Genomic DNA, 26,768 nt, shown 5'->3' on the forward strand with positions numbered 1-26,768 from the left:
CATACAGAGGGAAAAAAAAAAAATTAGAAACCCTAGAGTACTTAGTAAATTATTTCAGTTTGAATAACTAGTATTTATTGAGCTGCTTTTGGGGTTGTCCATGGATAAGAGTGTAAACTGAATTCCTGCTTTGTCAGTTTGGCACAGGAAATCAGAATCCACCTTGTTACCTTATGAACCATTTTCCAATCCTCTGAGCAATTGCAGTGGTCTCCAGCTGGTAACACAGCTCTACAAATGCTGATATAAAAAAGATCAATCTAAAGTTCTAGTGTATGACAAATCCAAAGGTTGGACTAGAGATATTTAAGTGATGAAATGCAGACAATTAGCTGCCAATAAAGTTGGCAGAGAGAATTCCAGGCAAAGAAAAACCAACCAGCTTCCCTGTTTGAAGATTTAGGCTATCTGGATTCATAAAAATTTTACAAAAATGTCAACTTCACTCCACAACAAACCAACTCACAACATCCGGATTTCAGCACTTGAAACGTTCCAGCTTAAGAAACAGGTAGGAGTTATGGATCCTACCAATATCCAGAAATGGAGAGATAAAGAGAACATTTCCAGGGTGAAGGACATGCCAGTCAGATCAGGACTGTGATTAGCTGAGCAAATTAAGGCAGGCATTTTCTCAGCAGGGGGCTGGCATAGGACGGGACTGTGCTCACTTGATGGATACAGCTGTGGAAGGAAAGGGGCTGCTGTCATCCTCAGCAAGGGAAATCAAAGAGAGAACTGAAGCCAGCTGATGCTACCTTTCCATTTTCACCTCATCTCTCTTTTTGTTCTTTCAATCTCTTCTCCCACACCATCTCTGCTTCTAAGCAGATCAGACATCAGATGTCTTGTACTTGAACAATTTATACCACACAAAAGCCTGAGAACTACATTTCTTCAGAGTGCTGGCAAACTCTAACCTGCCAAAGCAGTGAATCTTGAAACGCAGGTTTAGAGAAAAGGGCTAGTTTCGGGGTCAATGAGCTGTGAAAATGCAAATTGAGATCACTATGTGTCATCAGAAAAGGTAAATGCTAATTTTAAAGGCATCTAGTGTGGCAGTTTTCCCCCAGAACTTTAATCCACTGCATGAAGGCAATATGTGATGACATTTGACAAATGTCTGGACAGCAATCTCTAAGAAATTAACTCAGAAGTACATGGGATAAATCTCAGAAGTACATGGGAAGTACATTTTGTTTGTATTTCAAACAAAATGTACAGGGGAAAAGTCTTCTGTAGAAGTTACTGTTCGTTAATTTAATGAAAATTACCAATAAAAATATCTTCCAACATGAAAATATGAAAATTCATTTATTTCCATAGGCAACCTAATTCAGAGTACAAAGTGATGTGTATTTCTCAAAACTGTCACTGTACCTTTTACATAGCTTTAAAGTAACTGATCTAAAAGTTGATACAAGAATAATTTTGGTTTTGAAGAGCTGTCCAATAAATCAGATATACACTAATGCCATGCTATGACAGTTCTATTTATGAATCACGGCTGACACAACAACAATATCACTATAAATCCCATGAGAATTTTAATGTTTTACAATCAGAACATAAAACTGCCACTACTACAGAGACTGTACAATTAGACAAATAAACAAGTATTAAATATTTTGCACAAGGCCTGAGTTCACTATAACACATTTTGATTTACAGCTTCATCTCAGAAATCTGTACAGCAGTTAGACCTGTTCCGGAGAACTTGAAGATAATACAACTTCAGGGCTCATTTGTTATGTTGATACAAGGGTGAGGCCTGAAAGGCAAGAGGATTTGGTGTATGAATCCAAGGTTTTACTGCCTTGTGCCATTTTCTTTCAAAGCAGTCAAAACCTAATTGAAGGTAATGTACAAGGCAGAACCTCACTTGAAAATCAGCTCACTCATCTTAAATTCTCCAGATAGGTTTCCTCACAGCTTTCCAAAGGAAAAGTTCACAATGAGTATATAAAATGCAGCATATCTCTTAACAAAGAAAAAGAAGGATTACATATACAGCAGGGTATTTTTTTTTCTGTCCTTCCCCTCCTTTCTTTCATTGGAAATGGCACAAATCACCAATATCCCACCCAACCCCAATAAAAAGACCTTAATCAATAAGCAAAGGTCACTCCAAAGTCCAAAAACTTCATTGTAATGCAAGATCCAGTAATGCAAGATCCAGTGTTCATAAACTTATGTTTTAAAAACTTTCCTTTTCTGCTCAAGTCACCCAGATGTAGGCAGACTAGGCATGTATTATTAATAATAGATAACACAAGTATCATATAATTCTTAGCCTGTATGGAAGCTTTATGGAATTTGATTCAAATCTAACTTCTCATTTAATCTCTGTTTTTTTTTGGTGCAATTGAACCGAAAAATCCAAAACTCCTATAATCTAGAATACAATCACACTTATCTATCTACAGACACAGATAACATTACAACAGAGGTTATAATACAAAAGTCAACATACATTTTTCTCACTTTAAAAGGCAATCAGGGTATTTGTTAAGGTTCCACATAAATGTGAACCAGTTGTTGCTAAAAAGACGAAACAGAAAAGGAAAGTTTTAAAGAATAAGGCTTGAAATGTTGTGCACCTACACATCCAAAAATTCAGCCTTTTGCTTGGGGTACTTAACACCTGTGTAAGGCCACAACTTCCCCACAACATTTCTTATTCACAGTGAGGAGAACAAAGTATCTTCATTAAAACAAACCAGGATCTACCCATGCTCCCAGTAAATTTCTCTCCCCATCTCCCAGGTAACTGGTAACTCCTTTACCTCTCAAAAGCCTCCACTGCTACTGCTGCCCTCCTGCACAAGCAAGTTGCAAGGGCTGTTCTGTGCCTTAGTCACACCACTTGTGTGATGAGAAGGAACAGAAGCAGCTCCCTCCCCCAGCGACACCTGTGCCATTTCATTCCTGCTTTCTCTCAAGAGTCAGAACTGGGGGCTTCTAAGCTCATCTGAAACTCAGTAGTTTTTTCTCCATCAGCCCAAGTAGAGATTTTTCAAGCCTGTTTATTACAATCCTTTCCTCTAGCAGAATTAGTTTGTTTTCTGTGACTGAGTTTTGAGAGGATGCTTCTGACACTTTAACACTTAAACCCAAATGTAACCAAGAGCTCTAATATGGAAAACACTGCTGTCTTGGTGCAGTCATATTCATTTAGCATACACCAGAGGAGGAAAAGCACAACTGATGCAAGATGTGCAGCTATTTTCACTTAGCTTCTCCTTTGATAGAAAACAAAATATAGATTAATCACTTGAAGAATAGGAACTTATGCCCTTCCCTTTACAAATCAATGTAAACTAGATGGGCTGGGCAATTCAGCCCAGACCCTGTCCTCATTTCCACAGTAAATGAAGACATGCTGACAGTGGGTGACCCAAGTGGGTGCAGAGTGGCTGCTGTCATGATACAACCTGACAGGCTTTCACATTTTTCCTTTAAATTAGGTTCGATATGAAGGGCAAAAATTTAGTGTAATTTACTGTCTTCCTCAAGGCATTGTAAAGAGTAACTTATTACCAGGTTACTATTTCATTAACAGCATTTGTAGTTTCTTAACCAGGTACCAATTTCAAACCTTTGTTCTTTCTCCACTTTACTTTACATGAGGACTAGGCAGACCCTCTGCTAGAGGCCAAGCTACATGTAGCACTGCTTTCTATCCAAGTTCAGCTACAGGAGGCTCCTGGAATACCCACATTTTGTAACATTGTCCCTTCCCTTTGTCTTTCCCAAAAACCACCTTGGATGTGAAGCACAACTGCTGCTCTCAAACAATTCACTCTGGCCACAAAACAAGTCTTCCAGCCTCTTGCAAGGCCTCAGAACCACAGCTTGTAAGTGGAGAGATCAAGTTGGCCAAGGATTCCTAAAGAAAAACTATTGTAGCAGGAGCCAAGTGGCACATGGCCATGGTGACTTACCTCTTGCAAGTCCTCTTTCCTTTAAGTTAAGAAGAAATCATTTGAGAACTTCAAACACACTGAGTTTCCTGACACACTAAACAAGAAGCATCTATGTGAAAAAGAGACTGGACTCAGTGCTTTTGTTTTATTGAGTTAAAAAAAAAATTAAATAACCGGAAGATTTTGTTAGAGCTTTTGTAAGCACCCTTTCCAGTTTTCTTTGTTGTTCTTCCATTCTGGGCATTCTGAAAATTGCAGCAAACAAGAGAAATCAAAGTTATGCTCTCAAATATAAATGAAAAAAGGCCTATTGCTTGAGTCAGATAAAGACCTTATTCCATTGCATTACCACTTCAAAAAAGAGCTTATTTTAATTTGAACCTGTAGGATTTATTTTTACTCTGTTCTTACAAAACAGTGTATGTTCTGGTATAGCCCATGCCTAAAGCACATACCCAAACCACACAGTTTAGGAGGTCTGGTAAATGAAATCAGATAATTTTTTTTCTACTTTCCCTGCAATAGGCTAAACTAAATCCAGTTCTGAAAAGCTCCCAGTCCAGACACATCAGGACACTGACTTTTATGACTGCCTTTGCCATAGATGTATTAATTTAATACATTGTAGAGTCCTATGAGATGTTTTTAATATAAACCTATTTTCCTAATAATTTAGAGGAATACAGATTCAAGTAATTCTTCAAAGGCTTGCCTTAAGTTACCCTAACAAAACACATAAAAGAAGACATGAGTGTGATTGAGAGTATAGAGTGCCAGCAACTGTAAATGAATTTCAAGAGTTCAACAGTTCTAGTATTGTACTTCAATTTACATGGATATTTTAATATAACCTACAATGCTTACCATGAATATTAACAGCACATAAGCATCACAATGTATTAGGTATTGTTTTCCAGACCACAGATTTATTGGTCCCAGGTATTTTAAAATGATAGGACTAACGCAGCAGCTATTATACATAAAGAATTCTTTAAGAAATATGCTTAATGCTATCACGGCTTAGAACTGTGGAAGTATAACAAAATACAAGTCATATTTACAGCATAAGGCCCTTTGGTTTCTTAAGCAGCAAATGAAAGAAGAGTTTCTTCAGTGAAAGGCTTTGAAAAATAAAGCAAGTAGGCTTTCCATAAAAAAGGTAACTAGTTCTTTCCTTCTCAAAATAACCATTTATAGTCTGCAAAATTCTAGGTAAGAAAGCTCTTGAAATTCTTAGGGAAAAAGAAGTTAAAACTCAACAGTAGTATCTGACAGAGCAGAGATTCCACCATGGGCAAGCTGAACATACACCTTCTGGAAGCAGAAGAAACCACTATGTGGATTTCTGGAGACCTTTATTGAATTTAGCCTAATACAATAAAAAGGATCTGAAATACCTGTGTATTTATCATACACTCTAGAGCTTACAAATCCGTATTTGAGAAATCACTTCATGTCAATCTATCCTTCATAAGGACTTGATTTAAATCAAAAGTAAAATGAAATAGTTCACTCTTAGTCAAGGCAATTTATGGCAGTCTGCTTTTTCATAAAATCCTGTGCAAATTGTATAAGGTGATCCTTTTTCATTGTCTCAATTGAGCCAAAAATTAATTAATTCAAGATATTTCTGTGTAACTATGTAACGTGTGTTTAGTTACACAGTTGGGGCAGTCAACATGAATTTTACATTTACATTCATTTTTTGAGGTTTCATAACTACAGGGTTTTTTCATATCAGTTAGAAGCAGCATCATACTAGCCAAAACAATGGAATATACAGTAAATGTGATGAAATCACCACATGTATTTTAAAATCCTGCTTAAGTGGTATGTTGCTTTTGCTATGGGGCTTGCAACAAGGATCTGGCATTATAAAAGAGATTGTAAACCAGCATGACCTTTGAAGCAGTGTTCTTCCTCTGTCCCAAACTTGAACCAAGTTTTAGAACAACTTCTTATGCCTGATGAATCTTGTTAGATCTTACTACCACATTCATTACATTGGCTTACATGAGAGAAGAAAGTCAAAATATGCTCCCTTCTTAGTCTCGCCCTTAGTTATGGGTTAGAGTGCTCTCTGTATAATTTGGCTATCAAAATTTTTTTTTATTTTCTTTTTGCAAACTGTCATAGGACAAAATGACAGCTTGTGACAAATTCAGGCAACATGAGTAATTCTCCAGGTTTGCATCCAATAGCAGCATTATACCCCATAAGTATTTTTGCTGAACTTAAACAAAATTTTGTAGGGAATTTCATTGGACTTGACTGAGTTCAGCTCTGAATAATTTCAATATACTTCTTTTTCAGATGAATATACACATCCTACCTTCAGCACTCTCATGTTGGTAAAGAGACAGGAAATCTTTAGCATGTAAGATGACTTTGCACTCACACAATTCCACTGCAGTACCAGGTGAATGAAACATCAGCCTTTTTTCCTGCCCAGAAGTCTCTACTTTGCTGGGTTGAAAGTTTCCCCAAGTCATGCTTTTATTAATAAAAACAAGATGTTAATCAGCTTACCCATGATCCAAATTTCACCAATCTTTGAAGGAAGAAAACAAAACATTTTACCCAAAAAGATCTTTTAAGTCATTGCTAGCTGAGCTGCTATTTGTCATTGTGTTTGCTGGTTGTGCAAAGTTCTGAGGGGAAAAGAAAGGATTACCCTGTATGCCAAAGCCTGGCTGTGCTAGCATGTTCATCTGAGGTCCCAAGGCTGTGTTGCTCGCATTCGGGGACCCTGAAGGTGGCACAAACTGATTGACCCACTGGCTTGATTTCTGTTGAGCCAACTGCTTCATGCTAACTTTGGGTTTTTGAGGACCAAAAAGATTATCTAAAGCAGACATGTCTGGGGGTCTGTTTTGTTGTGTCAGTGGAGAGACCGCAGATGCAGCATTCATAGGACTGTAATTTGGCATATTGGCAGGTGGTACCATGTTCATCTTGGTTGCTCCTGTTGCACTTGGACCACTGAAGAAATTCTGAGTGGCAAGACCGGCTCCCATGGTGAATCCAGCAGTCTGAAACCCCATGTTTGTGTTTAGTCCATTTGTCATATTTCTCTTTGTGTTGTCAATGGGTGATGAAAATCCCATCCCAACACCCATAGAAGGAACGGAAGAGAAGCTGTTTGAAGATGCAACTTGAGCTTGGTTGATAGGACGGCTGGTCAAAGATGCCATATTATCTATCAAGGTATCTGTCAAGTCTTTTGTCTGCAAAATACATAAAATGCAGTTAAATGCTTTTCCTGTACAGACACTCTAGCAACAGTATTTTATTGTTTCCCCTGCAGACCCGGGGAAAATTAATTTTTCAGAAATTAGAATTCATTGCACAGAACTGTGCACAAAATGTGCACAAATGTGCACGAAATACACAAGAGAAATTACAGTATTTGTGTTCTTTGCTACTTAGAACTAATTGTTATGCAATTTTAATTTGACATCTAAGACTCCACACAAAGCACTACTGTGACTGTTTGCTTAAATGCCCCATTCCTATCCCCAAATCTTATATATTTCCTTAAGAAACTCTTCAGAGAGAAACCTTTTTTAGTATGTCCTTTTTCCTTATCTAGTACTATGACCTTCCTATAATAATGACACCCTTGGAAACCCTAGCAATTTGAAAAGTGGAAATATTGCTAATTATGCAAATGGAAGGCACATGAAAATTCAATTTAGCTTTTCTCAGCTGTGCCGTTGAGTGACTCACAGGAGGAAAAATATGCTAAATGCATACAGCCCTTGAAAAAGCATCAGAGCTCCAATGGAAACAGTGCAGTTGTTTGTTCTCTCTCACCTGCTTCACTGGAGGTGTCACTGTAGTTGCTTGGGGCTTAAGAGGTTGCTGGCTTTTCAGTTTCTGTGCCTGTTCTTGTTCTTTAGCTAACTTCTGCTTCTCTTCCAGAGTAAGTGAGGCCTTTAAAGGGAAAGTACTGGTAGTAAGTTGCAAAAAACGCTTATTCTGACATTCATATTTTTATTTCATCCTAGCACTGCTGCTTTAATAATCTGTGGTAAATCAATTATTTACACAAAAGAGAAAGGCAATAAGTGAAATCTACTATTATATTTACCATATTGCTAGAAAGTACTTCAAGCAAATAAATATAATATTAAGAGCAGAATAATGAGAAATTTGGCCAGATCTCAAATAAAAGAGATATTTCAGCAAAGCCACTTTAGCTTTGTTTCCTTAATATTGGGCGTAAGAAAAAGTGTTCTTTACAGTTTTTGTTTTTATATGGTTACTAACTTGATCTAGAAATTCAGTGAAACCTAATACTGGCTGTGGAGTTGAAAAGGGAATTTCATTTTAAAACTGCTCAACAGTATTTTGAGGATTTTAACTCCACTTTTGCTAATACTACTGAAGGATGAAATAATGAAATCATTTCCCCTTACTTTAATGCAAGGATTCAGATAACTAGAAAAAAAATGATAAAACATAGATTCTGGGCACCTATTTCTATAATTAGTACAAAAAGAATTTTACAATACTTAAAGCTTATGTTTACTGTATTACTGCTTGTATTTTATATTATGCTACATTTTTCCTTTACTTTTTGTATTTAACCACATATTGACTGTTTTCACTTAACTTTGAAAGGTACAGTAAAAGCTAGTCTCTACTACTACTTAAAATTCTACACTTTATCTTCATTTCTCTTTGTCATTTTATCATAAGGATCCCTATTTTGCTTTTCCTACCTATATCCAGTGGTGAAGTTTCAGTTTCATTTAAATCTATAGTTAAGGAGAAAGAAAATGACCACAAATTTATAATCCTAATTGCTGCCTACTTCATTCAAACATATATTCAAGGAAAGGCTTACATGTAAATTGAAGGATATGATCTGAACGTTTTTCATGGACCTTCTCATGTGACCATATAAAGCAGTTAGTTTTTCTACTAAAGCTTTAAATATTGTACCTATTTACACACTCTTTTTCTGAAACCCTATCAGCTTTGGATTAGACAGATGAAAAAAAAAAGAATTACAAAAAAAAAAGCAGAGCACACCTTTCTCTGTATTGATGACATCTCATTCTCTTTACTATCAGATCCACTAGTGAGAAGGTCAGTTCCATTATTAAATACCTTGTCAATCTGTTTAAGTTCAAAGAAAAGAAATTTCATTATGTGAAATAGTGCAATTTAAGGCTATGTAAATATCAACTAAGTGGTTTTAGATTTCAATGTTCTATGAGTAAGTTACATGTTGTTACTTACCTGATTGCCCGTACCACTAGATCTTGCCTCTTCAGCCCCACTCATTTGGTTGGCAATGTCCAAGGATCTACACAGTGCAGAGTATATTACAACAAGACAACTTTGCAATCACATCCATAACATCAATCTAACAATGCAGATCATTCTTCTGCATTTAAATAATACCAAACAATTGCACTGAGAGCAACCACTTTTATATAATGCCTTCAGGAGACTGGCAAATGTTCCTTTGAGAAGTAGCAAACACCTCCTAATAATCTCCCATGGTCTTCATTTCTCCCTTTGAGGAGGGTGATCCAGACTTCAGGTATCCCAAATTATTTTGCCTTAGAAATCTCACCTCATATCAGGCTCCATAAAATAGCTCCAAGTACTTCAAAATATCCCAGCCTTCTAAAAGGCTGCAATGTTTATGTTTCTCTGATATGGTTTATTTCTCAGCAAGTACAGGAAAGCAGCTTAGCACACAGAAGTGGACCTTCTGCCAACTGTGCTTATTTGAGATAATTCTCAACTACTGAACTTAGAATTATCTGATTTTTTTATTGCTATGGCTAGAGTTCTCTAACATTTGCCAAAAAATGACTACTTCTCCAACACAAAACATTAACACTTACTTCTGTTGCTCTTGCATGACATGAAGTTGCTCAAGTTTTGTTTTATGCTCTGCTTCCAATCTATTGAGCATATCTCTTATAACACAAATAAAAGAATTGAACTGGAAAAGAAATACATAAGAAGTTTGGATTTTGCAGTGATGGAATTCAGATAGGTGTAACTTAGCAGGTAATACCTCATAAACCCACAATACACAATGTAAGATAGTGTAGACTTTTAAATAATTTATACTCCACCTTCATTCTCGTGCATTAGCAAATTACAAGCAGACTGCATAGTGAAACACGGAAAAATACATGCCACTAAAAAAACTGAAATGGGCTAATGCAGACAAAACCTCTACATGAGTATTACCAGATTCATTTTCAAACAAACAAACCATCCTATTATTCCCTTTCCCAATATTTCATAGCATCACAGCATTTTATTTTAATACTTATTATGTTACTAGCTAACTGCTTTTGCAGGGTATTTGGAAGGTGACAGTAATAATTTTGAAATTTTACACCAGATCAGTTAAATAGACTAAAAATAACAAGCTTCAAACACAGAAATACAGTAAAATTGGAAGGGTTTTTCTATTGCTTATTTTCACAATAGACACAGACATGCAGTAATGAATGAATTTATGACAACAGTTTAAATTTATTCTCAGATAATTGTCAAGGAAAAGCATGCAAAACAGTTGTGCTCCTACCTGATTGAGATTAAGATTGTTCTCAATACTAAGAGGAATCAGATGGGGCAATACTTTTCCTGCAAGCTGTTCTTTGGTAATTCCCAACTTCTTGTGAGTAAATGTACATTTGTAAATACCTGACACAGAACATCAAAGTAGGAGAAACTGTTTAGTAAACAATGTGAACAAACTCGAAGTAGCACACTCATATATGTATTGATCATCTGAGCAAGCACTGTGTTTGTGTGCAAACAGGGACAAACGTGACCAAGAGATCTTAAAGGCTAAGTAGTGATCCACAACAAACAAGAGGCTTTGCTACACTTCAGAACAATAACATGTCCAAAGACATACTTTGCAGATATGAAACCTAATATTAGTGAATGTATTGTTCTGGCCAATTATCTGAGAATATGCAGCTCTGAATAGATGATGTGCAAGCAATTTGCCACAAACTGACACACTGCCACTTGAGAAAACAAGCTGCATCAACTAAGGACATGTTCTCTCCTGCTCACTACAAGTAGCTAGGATTAACTATCATCCTGGTCTCTGATGGTTTTTTTACAAAAACTGTTAATTAGAAGTTTTGGACTGTTACACATAGTATCAGAACTCATGCATAATCTTTATCTGTTTCAAATTCACTGGAAAAAAAATCCTGGCAGGCGTGAGAGACCGAGTGTTAAGCCCAAAAGTTCTGTAGAGTTTCTGACAGGAAGAAACTGCTTTAATAGTCCAGGTTCTGGTGGCAAACACTGAACATACTAGCATAAAAGACACAGCAGCTTTTCTCACTTTCTATGGTAGTAGAACAGAGCTGTCACCAAGACAAAGACAGTGAAGGACTGTATTATGATTCCGGAAGAAAGGAGAGCCTGCTGATTTCAGCCCATAATTTCCAAACCAGGATTCACTTACTCACTGTACCTGAGTAGAATTCAGAATTAACAGAACTAAAGTAAAAAATAGAGTCCCTTATTCTTAGATAGCAAATAAAAATCAAAGCTGCAAGGGTTAAGGGAAACAGGCAGCTTTAGATCAGTACAGACAAGATGCCTTCTTGCTCTTTTGAGCAAATAAAATAATGCTGCCATCACATATGAGTACACTGTTTAATGAGGCAGTGCAGCTCAGCTGTTACAACTGGTCTACACAACTTTGGTGTCAGGAGGGGAAAGAGTCACTGTCTTCCACACTTGGCCAAGGAGTCACAACTCTTCCTTGGCAGTGGCTCTGGTCATCTGGACTCCTTAAGCCCATTCAATTTGCTAAAATCACACACCCAGTGAAAGGCAAGCACCAAGTGGCAGTAGGAAAGCTCAAATGGGAGTGAGGTATCCCCTCCCAGCAGTACCAAACCATTTGGTTTTGTTAGTCATTTTGGGAGACCTCACCCAGACTGTGTTCCACTTCTGCCCACAGGCACAACTGTGTCCCTAAATATCCAACAAAATGAGTCTAACAAAACCTGCAGTAAGGAACAGCAGATTTGTACACCACCATTTACAGCATCTGCTATGCAAGAGAGGTAAAAGAAGGCAACAGTAACATGTCAAAAGCTCCAGCATCTGAAAGATGACAGTTCATATATTCTTCTGAAGAAAACAGCCTCTCTGACTCTGTGGAGCACCCAGTCCATGTAAGTGTCACAGCCCAAGAACTGCAGTGAGTACTCAGAACTGCACTGGGCCCTGAAGACTAAAAATATATGTACTAGTGCTCAAATGTCATACATAAGGTAACTGAACAGGGACACACTCAAGAACCAGAAAGGTTTTAATAGTCATTTTAGGGATACACTATGTAAACATGTTCAGTGGTAACACAGAAAACTCTCAGATTTACAATATCAAAGCACAAAAGAGAAAGCTGGAAGTACTAGTTACCTAAAATTCCCATGAGCACCGCAGGTTCCTTTGATGGAATTTGTTGCAGAAAAGGTAAAATATCATCAAGCACAAACCATTTATCCAAGTACTCCAAAATCTTGCCCAAACACACCAGTGAGTTTACCCGGACCTGTGAAGTACGATAAGAATTAAACAAAGTCTTTATTTATTGGAAAAAAACCAAAACAAATTTACAAAACTAGTAAGATAATCTTTGTACTGAAAAATTCAAGACAAGTTAAAAAACGCTTTTGTATCATGAAAGAAAAATGCTCGTTTTTATGCTCACAAAAACTTAGCTTTTCTGCATGACAAACATTGTCAATGTGTATTACTGTGGAACTCACTTCAGTCATTTTTACACTATTACCAACACAGTAAGTTGTTATCAACTTTAAAAATTGTTAGAGCAAAGAAATGATGCTTTTGCACTTTTAAGAAGTTTTTTTAAAAAAGTTCAGTAAGAAATCAGAACACAATGGTTGGCTTTTCTTTAAAGACACAACATGGTAAACCCAAAGTAATTAAAAGTTACAACGTTTTCTGAACACTAGAGAACATTACTATGATACTCACAGCAAGAGAAGAAGTTTGCAAACATGCATTTTTAATTCTTGGAATTAATGAATTTTTCATTGATGGGTAATCTATTAAATTGGCAAACGTGGGAATTATGTTTAGGCAAAGCTCCTAAAAAAAAAACAAAACCACACAAGTTTAAAAAGAAACATGCATATTTATTATAAAATTAGTACTAATATAACTCAGTATCAGTTAGTCTTCTTCTCAGTATCAGAAACGTCTTCTTAGGCTTTCCTCCTAAGGAAATATTTAAGCAAATCTTTTAAACTAAGCTGCCCTTAATCTATCACACCCACTTAAAAATAGCTATAATAATAAAGCATCATGGCATGTATACAGAATCTTCAAAAATGGATTTTAGAAAAAAGAGCATTCATAAATTCATAATATTTAAACAGCAAGAATATCTTGCATTTTCATGAGGCTCCTTTAGATAAAACCCAGCTATTACTACACCAAACTACCAATCTCTTACCAATCTCTCACCAATCTTACCAATCTCTTGATTTATCAATTTGATAAATCATATCAATACATTATGAATAATACCGCAGTAAAATGATAGACTGAATGATAAAATATCATGTCAGGACTAACCATCCTTTAGCAACAGAAAAAAAATAAACACATAATTTCAGACCAATCTCAAAAAACAGAGACAGTAATACTAAGTATATGTTGTAAGTAAATACATCAGTAACCAAAGTACTAATGCAGAAAGAAACTCATGACAGATATATAGAAACAAAAACCTTTGTCCCTAATATTACAAAGGCTTTGCAAAGGCAAAGTCACATCTGATTATCCAAAACCACCTTTCAGAAAGATTTTGTTTTATTATCTCCCGCTCCTGAATGTTTTTGGGTAACTGGAAGTTAATTGCAGTTGAATGATTAAAAAAAAAATCCCCAGAAGAACCTTAGAAAGGTAGAGAAAGCTAAGGAGAAAAAAAAAAATCATGGATATATAAAAAATGTCACCAGAATGCAGATTAATATGACTTTACAGCAAATCAGGTCTCCTGAGGTAACTGTCAGCACAGATGTTCTCACCAGCAGGAGCTCAGAATCAGCCACCTCTCACTGACTGGTACAGGCATGCATGCCTGCATGGTTTCTGCTGCACAGGCAGAGAAATATAAATGCATATCCTACTTCCTGCTATGGTGGCTAGTAGGAATCTAAGATAAGAGCATTAGAACAACAGTCAAGTGGTTACCCTCCTGGAAAACAAGGAAACTAAATTTTACTTTAATAGAAATAAATATTCTTTAATAAAGCATTCATCTCTTTCAACATTCGGGCATATTATACAGTTTTATCTTTTTTTTTTAAGTAAACACTTTTTTACAAAACAAGTTTTTACAAAACTTTTTGTATGAGTATACAAAAAGTTGGCATGTCAGCTGAATGAGGAAAAAAGAAAGTTTTAAATAAAGGCTGCAACTACTATACCTGGATCTGAATTGAAGGTGCTTCCAAGGCTCTATAAACCATCGGTAGAACGCTGTTCTTTATTTCATCCGGTGGAGTTTTGGTTAGAAGCAAGTCCATTTTTTGCAGGAAGATTAACAATATCTATTCAAAGAAAGACAATTCAGAAGCCAAAAGTTTTAACTGCAAAGGATATATTTACAATTTAAAGTGTGTTGTATCATATCAAAAAAACTTGGGAAGTTTTCTTATAACTCAGGAAATAGGATCACTTACCATGTTGCTTGCCTGAAGGCATGGAAGACAAAAAACACTTTGACATGTTATTGCATTTTAAAAGCAGCAAATACAAATCAAACAAAATATGCATGTTCTAGACTGATTCTTATAAGAAATAAGAAATTATAATGACTCAGTAAGGAGTTCTTGTTTCTACTTACAAGAACTTGTAAATACAAGAACTTGTTTCTCTTTATGGTCTTTTGTTAATATACACCCCTGGAAAATTTTTATACACACATCACTGTTACTAAAGCCAAACTTCCAAAAAAAACTGTAACTCAAATTCTGTCTTCAAAGCACTTGACCACAACTCCACATATATAAGCTATATTTCATGTGTCTAAAATCAAAATAGGGACATAATAAAAACAATATTATGGCTACTAGATGGACAAATAAGCCTTTATTCTATTTAACATGGAAATTGTGTATCCTAAAATTAAAAAAAATCTCAAATAAAATATTCACATTGCATTAAAAACTAGAATAGCACATATTCATAGTGGGATGCATCTTGCTTAAGATTAGCCATCTAAAGGTTAAACAGTATTCTAAATCACTCAGCCAGCTCAGTCTCAAATACAGAGCACTGTGTAACTCGTAAGATTAATATTACAACTTGGACAGGTGCTAGAGGGGACACTGAGCATCCATTGATAGCAGAACTCCTTTCAGAAAATAGGTTAAACTATTTGGATAAATTGATGGATAAATTATGTTTAAAAGTATCACATTTATAACAAAAAGCCAAGTATTTTATAGGAACACTTACATTTTTGTCTAAAAATACATGGTAATCAATGCTTCTGTGTCAAACAGAAGCATTGAAGTGTAGAAACAGAAATGTAGCAAGACCCCATTACAAATTTTCTCCTTTTATTTATTCCACTTTCTCTTTACAGAGAAGAAAAATAGATTTTTATAGTGCAGCTAATATGTGTGTTCTTGTTGGAAATGTATAATTTCCCAAATTGCACACACACACATACAAAATCATTCATTTGTTCCATGAACATTGATTCTGATGTAATATCCCCATATTTGGGACAATCAGGGTGAAATGGATGAGACCAGTTTTAAAGCTAAATGTTATGGTTTTCTTCAATACATAATCTTTGTCCTAAACTTGAGTTTTTAAGCAGGTGTTAAGAGGTGTTCTCTTAACACCTGCTCTTCTCTAACAACCCTAACCATGTAATGTGGGATTACAGTTTCTATGTTTAAGCTTCTAGGATTCTATTTGATACTTTTTATCTATTTAGGTAAAAATTAAGAAGGTACTGATTCACACACACCATTTAATAAGCAATTAACAGCAGCTGCACTCTAAGTAACAATGCATCATTCATTAATGCAGGACCCAGTACTTGTCAGGGACCACTTCTGAGTAGTGAATTAGAAAATGAATTTACAGCACATCCTATGCTGCCTATGGAATCCAGTAGATACAAACTAAGGGTTTGTCTGGGAAGCTATGTCAAAGTAAGCTAAGATGTTAACATACAGCACACATTACTCCACACTAACAACAAGAATAAGTTCATCTATATATTCCATTTTCATATTATGAATTCCCTTACAAAAAGACATTGTGAACACTACCTGACCTTCTTAATATTGAATTAGAGCAGCTTTCCTATGATGCATTCATTTCCTAATTTGAATATCCTACTAAAGTCAAGCAACAGGCCCCTCATACAAATCTGTAACATCTTGAAAGAGTGTTTGGAAGAAACACTGGCATCTTCCCTGAATGCCCTTCTCCAGGAGTTAGAAGCACACAGAAACCAGACATTTCTGCCTTGTACAAAGATAGATTTCCAAGTGTGACAATCCCCTGGCATTCTGAACCTCTGTAATTTTTTAGAGAATTCCTGATATATTAACTTTGAAAACATGACATAGATTACTTCAACTCTGCCATACTAAAAAGACCATAGAAATAATAGTTGAATAAGCCACGCAGTACTTTGCATTAAAAACACCAGCATAAGAATAGTGTCTAGATAGTCACAGAAAAGCTTTGCAAAGACCTGTCTTTATGAGTTGACTCCAAGTTTGTATTTTGCTTCCTTCATGTCTCAAAATACAAACCAGCTTTTGGGTCCATTATGCTCCAGATGTAACTTTGCTACAAACATTTGCAGCAAGGATTATGTCACAAATCTAATGCTAAAGGCAACAGAACACAGATTTACCTTTTAGGATAACACAGCACAAATGAGATGTTCACTGGCTTTTGGTTAGTTAAACATTGACTTTTTTCAAGACAAAAGAACTAACATAAAGCTTCAGAGTACAAAGTATAAACAGCATTAAGTCGTTCAAATTCCCTGAGGTATTCTCAGACAGCTGCCTCCTTCCCTGCCTCCACAGTGTAATGACACTTCTCTGGTCTGGTTTTCTGAAACCCAGAAATCAAAGGTCTGCTATGTTTACCTTGCCCTTTCAGTACTCTGCAGATAAATAATGGCACACAGGAGTGAGCTAGAAGGAATGCATACCTGTCTCTCATCTGTGGAGGCACAATGCCCTACTTTATGACAGATTTCTCAGGAATCATCAGGGTGATGACAAAAGGATGCAAATTTTTGCTCCTTTACAGTAACGACTATGTCTTAATGTTATACATTTAATCAGCACGGAAAACAGCATATTTTACTTACCCATTACATTTGCCAAATAAAAATGAAATTAATTTCACAATTTTTTGCACAGTCCTCAAACAAATGCTACTCTTAAAGAGCACTTCTTAGAGAGTGTCAATGCTAAAATTTTTTCACCCCATGATCCCAATGTCAGCAAACTGGATAGAAGAAAAACCCAACTCAAAAATCCCCAGGTTCATCTACTGGTAGAATATATGCAAACTGCACTGTACAATCCTGCTCAGATTGCCAAGATATGTGTTAACATGCATAGAAATATATCTCCTACAATCAACCAAAACCAAGTGGTAAATGAAACCTTTTTTGCAAATCTCATCTCATCTATAAATGCAATATACCCTCAGAACTCATGAATCAAGACAACTACAGAGCAGACTGGGCAATGCGTGTGAAGCTGGAAAAGGGAAATAGAACAATTAGTCATTTTTTCAGGGAAAACAAAAACAAATGCAAAAATTGTAATATGAATAATATTAACATACCTGGATTGGTTCTTGCTGCTTAAAAACAGGACCAAGATCAGGTAGAATGAGTTTGATATATTCTTCTTTGGTGCACTCCTCAGCAATTAAGAGAACATTAGGCAAGACAAAGGGTACCATATCCGGATTCACAAATTCAGAAGTCAAGCAAGGCAAAATTCGCTGAATTATAACACGCTAAAAGGAAAAAAACCCCAAGTATGAATCATGTACTGCACTGCAGTAAGTTACCATTGTGCCAGTTCAGCAGCTTTTGTATTAGCCTGGTATTTACAAAAACGTAGAGAGATAATTTTTAGTTCTGATCACTTATTGGCAGAGTACACTGTAGTTAATTTACACTGTGCTACTCTGTTTAATTTTCTGTTTGCACTCAAAATTAACAAGTGTGAAGAACAACAAAAAGCAATTAATGGTACAGGAAATAGGACTTTGAGCCACACATGAGTTATGATAATCATGCTCCATATGCTTTCTTAAAAATACCCTAAGAAGACCCTTAAAAATACCCTATAAACCCTCCAAATTAGTAATTTTTTGTTTCTGAACCCCATCATTCACTGAACAAACACATAATCCTACTATACCTTCCTGCGAAACTCCAGACACATTCCCTAACTAGGATTGTGCTGATGAAACAGCTATTAAAACTGTGGATGTCTACTGTAGCGTTAGACATCCTTAAATGCTCTTGAAGTCAATAAAAAGAAATATATGGTTCAAGGGCATAGTCATTTCCCTCATAAAATATACTTTCAAGACAGAAAAAAAATATAAAAAGAATGCCCTAAAGATTATTTGATCAATCAGTGGCTGTCTAAAGTTAGGTGAAATACATGCCACTTATTTCCAAATTCAAAGCACCTACCATTTCTCATTACCAATCAACCAAAAAAATTACTAAATTAAAAATAATAGAGTATTGACTGTGGAGTCTAAGTGTTGCACTGTGTAGTGCAAAACAGAACTAAAAATACAGAAATTAAATGCACTGGTTGAGAAGCTCAGTTATTCTACTATGTATTAAACTATTTTTCTATCACATATGCATTATGGCTTATATAAATTAAGGAATACCACAAAAGGAAAGAGAGCCAGTCTAGACATATTGCTTAACACTGCACAGGAGAAATATGTAATGACAGGCATTTGCCTTTGAGATTTCTGAGCGCTGCCAGCACAAGAAAGCACTTAGTCTACTAAGGGAAGGAAGCTTTACATCATTCAACATTAAAGTACTGCCTTGCTATGAAAAAACTTGAAGCAATCTTATAGGAAAAAAAGGTGGCAAATTGGCTTCAAAGAGCAATGATGGCATCTGAAACACAGGGAAAGCCTTTAAGCAGAGAGAAGACAACTCCCTTTCAAACTGGGATGAACTACAACAGGACATGCAAATGATGGTTCCTAATTTGGCCTATTTGCCATTTTCCATTTAAAGTATTATTGATTGCTGAGGAATACTTCCAGAATAAGCAGATTCTAATCTCCCTTTATTTCCTTCTACTCTATTCTGACAGTCTCATGGCAGTCTATTATGGTACAATGCTACAGAATGTCCAGCATTCCAGTGCCAAAATGCTAACAGATGTTCACGTATTTTCAAACTTGCTATTACAAGACATCATTCAGACATACCTTAGGTAGTTTTGGCAGAACTTTTGGTAGTCCTTTAAAGAATTGTGATTTCTGCAGGTTATCCCTTTGAAATAATGAATCAAAATACTGAAGCGTCATTGCTCCTACATCATCGAAGAATGGTATCTAAAAATAAGATTAAAAGGTTTTGATCTTGAGGGGGACAACACTGACACTGCTACAATTTTTCCAAAATATTATCATCTACCTACCCTTTCAATGCATGACAGTAAGCCTTTACAATGACATGTCTGCAACTAACAATTAGAAAATTTAATTTTTACATTAGTAGTAAAATATTCAGATACAGGTTGATTATTAAGACAGAATTTTCCTAGCATTTTTCAAAACTCATGCATGTTACGTGTATCTAAGTTAAAACATTATTTCATATACAGTAAGGGGCTTACAAAAAATGTAATGTAAAATAAAAACTTTGATTAAATATTCTTCTAGGAATAATTATGCTGTATTGTATTATATTATATTACAACACAGGATGACCTACATCTGGGCTCCCACCCCTGGAAACTCCAGAAACCCTGGAAACTCTGATATCTCTACCCTATAATTCAGTGTGCAGATGTGGTAAAAGAGACTCAACATCTTTATAAAACCATACTGCTTAATACAACCCCTCACAGATTTGTTTGTTGTAGTCCTTCAGAAAATTGAGCTGATACCTAAGAAATAGCTACCAATTCCCTCACTCCCATCTTTCAGCATATACGTGCACAAAACCATCACCTGCTCCCTTCTCCCTTCTTCACCCACCGTTTTCTTCAACAGTTAAATCACTGATTCCTATCTCTGCATACCATCTTTTTACACCACAGCAAAATAATAAAATCCTTTAGCAAAACAAAACTATAAGCAGGAACCTGAAAAGCTATCAGATTGGAGAAAATGGGGCATAAGACAAGGGAAGAACAATGATACTTTCATATAGGAAAATGGAGCAACAGTTTTGCCTTATTAAAATTTACATTAAATCCTACTTGCAATTAAATTTTGCTTTGTTAGCGTGAACAATTTCTGAATATACTTTATTATTCTGCACACTTAAGAATATACCAAAAATCATAAGCCAAAAGTTAATCTTTATGTTTACTGCCCTTTATCATTTCCTCACTTTCCAATCCTTCCAATATAATTTTAAAGATTGAATTGTATAAAATCATAGCAGTGAAAGAATTCCAATTGAATGGAAAGGAATAAAACAGCGTTGCATTGAATAATTTTTGAATAATTGAATAATTTTCTAAATTCTGTCTCAGCACCCACTTTTTCCCTATAAATAAATGTCAGCAAAAGGATAACTTTTGCCATCAACTAACATTACATCTAAATGGTTAAAAAATATTTAACATTTCAAATAAAATGCTTCACAGAAAACACTTCAAAATAGCTCTAGAAATCAAACAGTAATTTCTCTCTTTCCTATGGCTGCTGTATTTTCCATGGACTGACCTTAGTCATTTGATCAGCGTCTGGTCTGACTGCTGGAGCTACGTTTAGGAGGAGCTTTACGTGCTCACGCACCTCCTCGGGTATGTTCTCAAGAGTACTGGAGCTTAAACGGCTCAGCTGCGGAAGTAATTCAAGCATGAACACCATGAAGTCAGAAAACTCTGCATGTAACTACTTCCAATATACAACATTTGTTCTCTTGATGGTTTCTCTATCCATGCATTTGATATCCCTCTCTTCTTGCTCACAGTCTCCTCTGTTTCCCAAGAGCCTACCTGTTTCAGGTCCCATCTCTGTTTTTAAAACTTCCCACTGTAGTTCAGGTTATCAGAGAACACAAACACAATATTTTAAACAGGCAAATGTCATTATCTGAGGTGTTGTCTATACACATTAAAACACAGTACACACTGTGTGGCAGTGGGCACCCAAAGCACTTACAACAAAGGAAACCTGCACATGAGCAGACATTATGTCAGCTGATCCAATTAACTGTGATGCTGTCCTCTGTTAATTCTCACAGTCCACAAAGAATGTGAAATGGTGATAGCTAAGCGGACACCAACTGCCATGTCAAGTGATCAAATCACTCTAAACCCTGCCCTCTACAGTGGTCCTACACAGGTAATTTGCTGCCAGGTGTTTCATACTGTTCATCCCAACAGGTAAGCATTATTTCACAAAACCACATTCAACAGGTTTACCGAGAAATTAGGTGAAAAATGCAAGTTTTAGTTTATAAAGTTGGTACATGTAACCTCCTCTAAACATATTTTTATTTCTCATATTTTGCTATGATGTTTTTCCTTGTTATATGTATGCAGGGTAAGATACCATTGTCAGATGGTTTATCTTGGAGCACTGATAGTGTTCTCAATATTCAAATCTATTTTACAGTAGTAACTTTTCAAATATGAAAATCAATAAACAATAACCATAAAAAGAACAAATACCTGGTCCAGCTGTCTACTAAAGCTTTTATAAATATCTTGCTTGTTGACCTCAAAAATTGGCTTCCCTTTATTAAACACCGCATACATAACAGCTCCCAGAGAGTACATATCACTGGCTGTCTCACAGCTCACAGAGAGAATATATTCTGGCGCCAGATACTCAGGATTTGGAAGACACAAGGATGGCAAGTTTGGATCCCATTCCTTACAAGGGAACTTTGGCTACAAGAGAAGTATGAGAAGCAAAACAAAGTACATTTATCAAGGATTTTTAAAGACCGTTTTCAAAAAGAAATTCAAGCAGCGAAAAATAATTAAGCCACTCAAATTCAATTATGAATCAAACAGCAACACAGTAAGGCAAAACTGTAAAGATTCTCTGTCTAGCTTAGAGTGATTCCCTGATGCAGTTTTATCTGAATATTAGAGCTGGGAAGTGTAATGTAAAATCAAAGCACTGCTGTAATGAGGAAACATTAGATATGATGGAATTAATTTTCAAAGGTAGCAGCCAGGCACTGAGCAAGTGGAACACACTAAGTTAGGCTTGCAAGTCATCCAACATAAAGGGGAGCAGAAGTGGCACAGGCTCCAGCCTCTGTTTGAAACCAGCACTAGTCTACTGTGACCCCACTGAGCTCACTCAGGCTCTTTTTCTGAGACTACCAAATGCAGCACTTCAATCCAGACCTGTGCCATATGTTCTAACTTCTGGCCAACAAAATACAGAGGTGAATATTAAATAAATGGCTATGTACTGGAATGCAAAATCATGAAACTGGTTTCAGGCAAAGACCTGAATTTGAAACTGAATGATGATAAAGATAAAAATTCCTACCTCCTGTTCAGATGGATTTGTTGATTGGATACAAAAATCAAAGCCCATTATTTTCCATGCTCCACTCTTATTCAAGATTATATTTTCAGGAGTAATATTTCCATGGACCATTTTGACACTGCTATGCAAAAATGACAAACCTTCAGAAACCTGTTCATAAAAGATCATTATTTCAGGTTAAATATTTCCCCAAACATTCTGTAAGACATTTACAAAATTCTGTTCTTATGGTCACAGTTAAATTCCTTAGTTAACTAAGAAACAATTTTTCATATTTTAGTCTATGCCTTAAAAATTATGCATGAAGGAAATTAAACACAGATGGGTAATCAACAGGTGAGATTACTAGTGTTAATTAACTATCACAGCATAAGTGTGGTGGTGCATTCCCCTCTCCTCTCGGGCCACACCATCTCAGAAGAACAAAAATGCTTTATGAAGCTGGTCAATATATTCACCAAAAAAACCCTTGGGAGCTAATGGTTCTTCACAGAACGTAAAGGAAAGATTCACAGAGACAGTTGTAGCATAGACATGTACATGGTAAATAAAAATTAACTGAAGTTTCTATTTTACATGTCAGAACAATAAAAAAAAAGTGTAGCACCTTAGAGCTTCTAGTGTTTATCCTCTTTTACACTTAGAGAGATCAGGGCACTATTACCTCACCTCACTATTACTTGATTTATATAGGCAGACAAAACTTTGACAGTGTACTGACTTCATTAAAAAAAATCATTAATATTAAAAGAAGAAAAAAATTATAAAGACAACCTGTACCATACCTGAAGCAAACCATATTTGGTCTCCACGTCATAAAGTTTGTATTCTTTAATGTCTGATGGTAAAGGAGAAGGTAGGTTGTCCCAGCTGCCAAGAACATTAGCTAAACTTGCACAGACTGGTTCTGTACAAAATGCCAAGCAATCCCTGTATAGGAAATGCATTAAAAAATTTCTTGTACATAAATGTAATATATCTCTTGACTGCAAATAAAGAACCATACAAATATCAACTATATTGCCAAAGCACCTGGTGCTACCAAAAGCCATGTTATATTTCAGGTTTTGAATTCTTTTAATATTATACTAAAGAGAAACACATAAATGCCTGAAGTTTAAAAAATTACTAGAATTAGGATATTTTATTCTCTAACATTCATATATATCACTAATGATTCACACAATGCCTCATAATTATTTTTTTTTTAATAATGCTTTCCTTGTCCTGATCCAGGACAAATTCATCAACTAATTCTTATGGCTATTAAAATTTGTAAAATCAGACTTCTACCTATGCCTTAAACCAACACATCCCTGACTGAAGCAGTACTTAATGAGGTCAGACAATGATCAGAAACTAAATTAATATAAGGGAGCACCTGAATATTCTTTTACTTTGACAACTGACAGATAAGACCTACAAAGACAAATACACTTGTTATATGAACAGCAGTTTGCATGTGAAGTGACTGTTCTCTAATTATTTTACTCATTTTCTTTTCTTCATGAAAAATTAATGGTCTTGCTTATGCATTTTTGTGTCAATTGTTTTTGAAAACAGAAGAAGCAAACTTCCATACATAAGGACTGGTTGTAACACTGTCAAAATTTCAGAATTGGTCCTATATATTGGAAACCAATGTCTCAATTTCCCAAGCTTCATGCAACACAGAGAGAGTCATTCTTTACATCCACATTCTTCACACTGCTCTGCATAGCAGTGGAGGCCCTGGAGAGCCATTGCAATTCACTCCTTAATTGTTTTAAAGGGATTCTTTTGAGAAAGCACTACATGGATGGTAGCACACATACTTGCTTTAAGGATCATTAATTCATGAGAACACTAAATACTGCATCAGTATGGACACAGAAAACAGTAACAAAGATATTTTTTTAATCTAAAGTTCTAGGCAAGAAGACAGAGCCTAACTTTTTGATCACTCCATAAAAACATCAGAAGACGTCTCAGCATGAAACTACCACATAATTTTTTAGTATTTCAATTATTAACAAGCTTGACCTTTGAAGTAAAATAAGGCCACTGTAACATGCAAACCTCTTACTATCCATCCAGACTTTAGTTTTATCTACTGCCTCTCTAGAAGAAAAACAAGTGAAAAGTAAAATACTTTGAATGCTAAGTGTCAGCCAACCTGACACAATTTTTTTGCTTGGTTTCCTCCCTCCCATTCTGATAATTACATACCTTAATGTTTCTATTAATATGGCTAGGGTTATAAAACTTGTTTCTGTCATAAACACAACTCAAAATGAGAACATAGAATGACAAAGTACTTTATTTCAGTCTGACTTCAGCTTTACCATAGAGCTTATCCATTTAGTACTGGTTAAGGCAGAGATGAAAATACCAAGGGAACAGTTATTCCATGGTTTTCATAACAAACTCTCTGATTACTGCTGGTTTGAGGGAATAAAAATATGGCTGTTTATTTTTTACTTTAGGAGGTAATTAAAAAAAGGGCCCAAGCCACAGTATTGCACAGTATTGGAGGGATGCAGTAAATCTAATTAAATAGTAGAAGTTTGCAGAAGGTGATGTCTGCCATATAAGGCAGCTGCCTTAACAGTTTCCTGAATAATATCAACATGAAAGTCAGAATAGCAAGATAAAAACATTTTAAAAATAAAAAGTGACCGCTAAAAATACATATGCTTTCTACAGGGGAACAATGTAACAAATGCAATGTCTAGTAAATTATAAGGGCCAATTCACACTACTACTATTTTTAAAGGGTAGGAATGATATTATGAGTAAACCCACAATTTGGTTTTTTATCCTTTTCTTCAATAACAAGCTAAATATAAATTAATAATGCTTTCCAGTGCTGTTAATGTAATTCAAGACCATTTGTAAATAAACATACTCATATTACATATTCAGTATAAATAAGGAGTTACTCAAATAAATGCATGTTAAGAGGTTTTAAATCATTATATGTAATACGTACATTTATATTTAATATAACTATGTTGGATACCAATAATTTCTAGTAGAAACATTCTATTAATAGCAGAAAAACTATCTACACACTAGAGTCAGAAAGGTATGGCCTTTCTTTCCATATCTACTTCAGCCCTCCAGGTGCATCAAGTATCTATTTGCATCATGAGGGAAGAATATAATGGGCGACCTGCAAGCAGTTCATTACAACTGTACGCTACTTTGGGTAAACACAAAAGAAGAAAAAAGGAAGAAAAAGAAAGATCAGGTACAGTCTAGCTAGAACACCCATGAGAGATTTCTTCAAGAACAGACACTCTGCAAAGACCTGAAATCCTAAAGCAATCTTACAGCATGCTTGCACAAGGTTAGACACACATATATTCTACATAAACCTTTATTTTATTAATCTTCTCCAAAAACTGTTACACCAGTAACAGCAACTGTACAGGTTTTGTGCTTCTGGCGTTTCTACCAGCAGCTGAGTGCGCTGAGTATGGAAACAAAGACAGCAGAAGCAAGGTGTAAGGCATTACTAAAGACTCACAAACAACTCTGATGTGACTACACTGTTACTTTTACTCAAAAGGTTTAAATACCTCACAAGACCACCACCAAAGCTTTCTTAAAGGTATCAATCTGGGTGTTTTCTTCTGAAAGGCAAAGTTCAGGGGGAAAGCTGCGGAGTCAACTGGAAAGCTGTGACAATTTTAGGAAGAAGGCAGAGGTATACTCTGGGATTCACTTGCATACACTATAATTTGAGATGACTCTAGGCCATTCAGCATGTAATAGTTTATTTACTGTTGTAGAGTACTGAGAGCTGTCTTCAACTACCTGATTTTCTTTCGGCCATTGTAAGGGATATCCTAGATCACAGGTGCTATGACAGCTTTGAGCCCCTGTTAATGTGAAATGTGTTTAGCACTGGAGGAACGATAGATATGAATATGTAAGTGCAATCCAATAAACCTGTCTCAGAGCAGGCATTGCAAAGATGAAGCATTCCTACAGTATTCTCAGCTTCTAGAAAGCATTTGGAAAAAGTCAACACAGAAAGGAAGGACATTATAGAATGAATCTTTATCAGGC

The 26,768-nt window shown here is 35.7% G+C and overlaps 1 protein-coding gene across 1 annotated transcript in view; it reads right to left on the reverse strand.

Annotated features, from left to right (window-relative positions):
- Positions 1-1,295: 1,295 nt before the first annotated feature.
- Positions 1,296-26,768, reverse strand: part of SCYL2 (SCY1 like pseudokinase 2) — a 34,379-nt gene continuing 8,906 nt past the window's right edge. The window contains exons 4-18 of the mRNA XM_063154808.1: positions 23,498-23,642; positions 22,713-22,862; positions 21,875-22,096; positions 20,922-21,038; positions 19,452-19,577; positions 17,814-17,990; positions 14,402-14,524; positions 12,942-13,055; positions 12,363-12,495; positions 10,492-10,610; positions 9,794-9,894; positions 9,177-9,243; positions 8,967-9,053; positions 7,743-7,862; positions 1,296-7,153 (exon numbers count right to left, since the gene is read on the reverse strand). Of these exons, the coding sequence (XP_063010878.1) occupies positions 6,503-7,153; positions 7,743-7,862; positions 8,967-9,053; positions 9,177-9,243; positions 9,794-9,894; positions 10,492-10,610; positions 12,363-12,495; positions 12,942-13,055; positions 14,402-14,524; positions 17,814-17,990; positions 19,452-19,577; positions 20,922-21,038; positions 21,875-22,096; positions 22,713-22,862; positions 23,498-23,642 (2,452 nt within the window). The 3' untranslated portion in view covers positions 1,296-6,502. The remainder of the gene's footprint in view (positions 7,154-7,742; positions 7,863-8,966; positions 9,054-9,176; positions 9,244-9,793; positions 9,895-10,491; positions 10,611-12,362; positions 12,496-12,941; positions 13,056-14,401; positions 14,525-17,813; positions 17,991-19,451; positions 19,578-20,921; positions 21,039-21,874; positions 22,097-22,712; positions 22,863-23,497; positions 23,643-26,768) is intronic.

The sequence above is a fragment of the Melospiza melodia genome, chromosome 4 (assembly GCF_035770615.1).
Source record: "Melospiza melodia melodia isolate bMelMel2 chromosome 4, bMelMel2.pri, whole genome shotgun sequence".
Taxonomy (NCBI): Eukaryota; Metazoa; Chordata; class Aves; order Passeriformes; family Passerellidae; genus Melospiza; species Melospiza melodia.